Source organism: Elephantulus edwardii, unplaced genomic scaffold (assembly GCF_000299155.1).
Source record: "Elephantulus edwardii isolate Elephantulus edwardi_28Jun2011 unplaced genomic scaffold, EleEdw1.0 scaffold00140, whole genome shotgun sequence".
NCBI classification, from domain to species: Eukaryota; Metazoa; Chordata; class Mammalia; order Macroscelidea; family Macroscelididae; genus Elephantulus; species Elephantulus edwardii.
The window spans coordinates 4,085,963-4,090,553 of NW_006399890.1; the positions used below are offsets into that span (position 1 = coordinate 4,085,963).

At 31.9% G+C, this 4,591-nt stretch overlaps 1 protein-coding gene across 1 annotated transcript in view; it reads left to right on the forward strand.

Moving 5' to 3' along the window:
- The window catches only part of WDHD1 (WD repeat and HMG-box DNA binding protein 1), a 93,575-nt gene that overhangs the window by 41,146 nt on the left and 47,838 nt on the right, over nucleotides 1-4,591 (forward strand). The window contains exons 11-12 of the mRNA XM_006894342.1: nucleotides 1,993-2,180; nucleotides 3,648-3,832. Of these exons, the coding sequence (XP_006894404.1) occupies nucleotides 1,993-2,180; nucleotides 3,648-3,832 (373 nt within the window). The remainder of the gene's footprint in view (nucleotides 1-1,992; nucleotides 2,181-3,647; nucleotides 3,833-4,591) is intronic.

The window sequence follows — 4,591 nt, forward strand, 5'->3', positions numbered from 1 at the left end:
TTGGCGCAGGATAGAGCAGGGTTTAGGGCTGTTGTGCATAGGGTCGCTATGAGTCGGAAACGACTCGACGGCACATAACAACAACAACATATAATATTCCTTTATATGCAGTTACAGCTATCATTATTAGAAATGAAACCTAAATACTTTTAAAAATATCCACATAATAAGGGAGCTGTGGTTGCCTAGTAGCAAGAAGCTGCACTGCAATCCCGAGGTACATGTTTCAAATCCACCAGATGTTCTGCTGGAGAAGGAGGGACTATCTCTTCCTGTACCAGTCAGATATGATTTGACGGTACACACACACAAAATAATAAAAGGGAAAAAAATCCACTTAATAAAAAATACTGATAAACTCATTGTATGCATATATAAATAATTTTTAAATGATAAATAGCTGCATATATCAAAACAAAAAAGCATAGAAAAGGTATAAAATTAAGAAGAGCAGCATTGTTTTACTTTTTTGCAAATAAATCTCTTTAATGTCTGACGTATAGAATACAGCTATATTCTCTTACCTGCTTCTTGATTCAGTCTGTTGCCATATTCGAGAAGTCTGAGTTTTACTCTCTGTCAACTCTAGTTGTCCTTTTATATAGTAAGTAAATTTGCCCTCATTTTTAAGTAATTGAATCCGTCTTAATGTTCGTTAAATTCTTCATCACATCACCTTCACTTAAATAACTTAAGTAATTAAGAATAGCCTTTGGTATTGGACCAAAACTTGACAAATGACAGTTTCCTAAAGATGACCTTCAATGTGGAACCTGGAACTTTGCCAGTGAAACTGTTTTAGCCCGTTCAAATTCAGTTAGTCTCTCTTATACTGTCAATGACTTTTTTGTCAACATGCCATTTTGTAACATATGCTTTGGTAATTTGGAAAAGATTGGTTCCTGAAGATTTTCAGACCTCTGAATATTTAACTTTTCTTACCCATTATAAAAATATTGGTTAGTTTTATCACTGATCTCTTCAGAAATTTAAAAGTGGAAGTTGTCAAGTGCACATCAGCAGATCCAGGTTTTCTGATAATGGAAAAGACTTGCTTGAAAACTTAGTTTTTATTATCGACAACAAACAAATAAAAGTTATTTTCTTGAGTTAATAGGCTCACTTTGTTAATTTTCAAGAAAATGATTAGTAAACACCCAAGTCTATCTAACCAGTTTATCTGGCGTTTGTTCTGTGCAAAATATTGATAATTTAGTCTGTACATCAGTTATTTGTGGTAAAGGTGGGATTTTGGGGGTACATTTGAAGAACTATTTAAATAAATGTAGATCCAAAGCTTCCTGTGAATCTGTGAATAAGATGCAAGGATGTAGACCCTAACTGGAATGGTTTTTTGTGTGTTTTCCAGTTTATTTAAATGAGCTTCACGTTGCTGCACTTTACAGATACTCTGTTTGCATTTGGAAGGTGTGGCAACTCCACTTTTAGGCAAGTCTCTTGCCACCCTTTTTCTATCCACTTGTGCTCATTTTATGTGTCTCATTTTGGTCATTGTCATAGTGTTTAAAACTTTTTCATATTGCTGTCACGTTTTCCATTATATGTCTGCAAGAATGATGATTTTATGAAGTGCTTTTCCTGTAATAAGATAGATGAAGGCTTGTGTAGATCAGACATTGTGGATATTTAATGTTACAGAACAAAAGGTTCGTGAATGATTGAAAAACCAGTATGCATTGTAAATGGTCCTTCGAAGAGATAATTAAAAAAATTAAAATTTTTTTTTTTACTTCTATCATTTGAGTGCTAAGTGGTTACAATGCAGGGATAACAAATAGAATTTAATGTCACTGCTGTTTTACCACTTTGACTTTTGCATCATCATTGCACTGTCAACAGAGTAAAAGAAACACATAATTTGTTAGTTTTATTAAACCTGAATGGAAAAGGGTTGCAGAATCTGTAACGCTTTTCCTTTTTTCAGGCCTGTCATACTTAACATCTGTCTAATTATAACCCTTGGTACTCTAGATGTTACATTGCTAAAAAATAGCTCCAGTCTTCTCAGAGACGAGGAAGATGGCAACCAGGTGGACAACATTCGCAGCCTGCCGCTTAAAACCTCCCAGAAACCGTTTTATGATGGACCTATGCCAACTCCCCGGCAAAAACCGTTCCAGTCAGGCTCCACCCCCTTGCATCTCACTCACAGATTCATGGTAAGCGTTGGAGCTACATTTACTTAATTTAACTAGTTCTTTAAAGTTTTTCTGTTTTAGTTATTTTAGCTTGATAAAAAAAATAATTTTTTAAAAAATCTTGATTAACTGTCTTGGTTGATTTGTTTTGTGGTTAGTTTATTTTATGGTTTACCTGGTTTCAATCTTATTTCATCTTTTTATTGAAAACTATTTAATAAAATCTGGCTTTGCAGAATGACATGGTAAATATATTTTAAGTATGCTTGTATTTTGAAATACCTTTCAACTATATTTCTGAACCTGATTTTTCATACTATACTACCATAGAAATAGATTATGCAAATTCTTTTTTTTTCTTTTTTGTTTTTTTTTCTTGTTGTGTACCGTCAGTTAGGATCTGACTGACCTCACCTTTCCCAGCAGAGCATCTGGTGGATTCAAACCATGCTCCTTGGGATTGCGGTACAGCTTCTTGCCACTAGGCTACCAGAGCTCCCTAGATTATACAAATTCTTAAATTAAAAGTTTTGTAGTAATGGAAATCCAAAATCTCTGTAAATGTTCATTAAAATTATTAAAATTAAAAAAGGGGGGAAATTGTTTACATAGATTTTCAGAAAAGAAAAAAGAAGTTTTTTAGTGTGTTTTATTTTTTTCCCCCCAGAGGACAGCTCTTACTATATGATGTGAGAAGTACAAATAAGAATAAAACAAAAACAATCTTCAAATCCCACTCTTAAGTTTGAAAACATTAAAAAAAGTTTAACTCTTTCTCTTTGGTGGCTGTTTGAGGTTTTTCATCATGAAAATTTTGTCTTTTGAAAAGTGTAGGGCTGAAATGAATTAATATTTAAATATTAAGGATGATGTTTTATTTTAATACAATTTTATTGTCATCAGTCATCAAGTAATAGATTTTGAAGTTTTTACTCAAATAGTGCCAACTATTTTATTTCTGATTGCACTGATGATAAAGGAAAGGAAATACTAAAAGGTAATGCAATCCTGTAATGTACTTCTGGAAAGTACATTAATGGATGATAAGTTTTCTAGGTACTAGCAATTTTTGTTGACTGAAAATGTGTATATTTATTCTTGTAATATTAGCCAGCTAATTGGAACAGAAAAATCTACTGTTATTTTTATCCATATTTGTAATGAAACTATTTTTTTAAAAATATTTACTTTGAAGAATCTAATAATTCAGTTGTTCCAGGTCAATTTATATTTTCTTTATAACATAACAATTATGTAATTTACTTTTTAAAATTAAATGAGATACTCTTTATATGTTCCCTTTTCTTATAGGAAAAAAATAAAAATTAGAGCTCTGATGTTAGAAATTATTTAGCATTAAATGAATTTCGCTATCATAATGTAAACATTGAATTATAGTATTTGTTAGTTAACCCTACTTTGTTCAGCCTACTGAGTCTAGGAGCTTTACTTTTTCTCTGACTTATATTTAATCTTATGTGTTTGTAGATGTGGAACTCTGTTGGAATTATTAGATGTTATAATGATGAGCAAGACAATGCTATAGATGTGGAATTCCATGATACCTCCATACACCATGCAACACATTTATCAAATACTTTGAATTATACAGTAGCAGATCTTTCCCATGAAGCTATATTGTTGGCATGTGAAGGCACTGATGAACTAGCAAGGTAAATTCAAGATTATTAGGAAGAATCTGAACTGTTTAGTTGTTAGATACAATTATTGAAATTAAAGACAAAATATTAACAAAACAAAATATCTTTTGTAAAATGATATTCAGAAAGAAGGCTGTAGTACAAATACCAGCACATCTATAATACTGCAGAATGCAGTTGTCATGTTTTGCCTCATCTGCCCCCATGATACTTTCTCTAGGTGCATTGCATATGAAAATGAGATGTGATTTGTAATGCAGGACACTATTTTTTTAAAATTACAGTTACACATGTAATATACATTCATTGTAAATAAAAAAATGCCCTTTTCCCTCCCTAGTTCTAGGCAACTGCTGTTCTTTTTTCTCAACTATAGGTAACCTCTCCCCAGAATGTTACCAGTCTTTCTGACAATAGTCTTGTTTATCAATAAGCTTTATTCATTTAATGTATTTTGAGCTTATTTGTGCAGATAGATTAAGTAGATCAATTTAGACAGCAATGGGAAAGCAATGAATATAGACTTTTTTTTTATTATTCATTGTAAATTTCCTTTCTCCCCTGCCCTGACTGACCCTGCAATGCAACCTTTGTTCCAGGTTGCTGTCATATAATGTCTAATCATATATCGAATCATATATATATTTTTTTTTTCTTCCCTTCATCTGATATATTGCAGTGTTCATTATCTATCTACTCTTTCCCCATTCTCTCCCTAACCCCCATGTCTATTCTTTTTTTCTTAATTTTTTTATTATTATTAATTTTTTC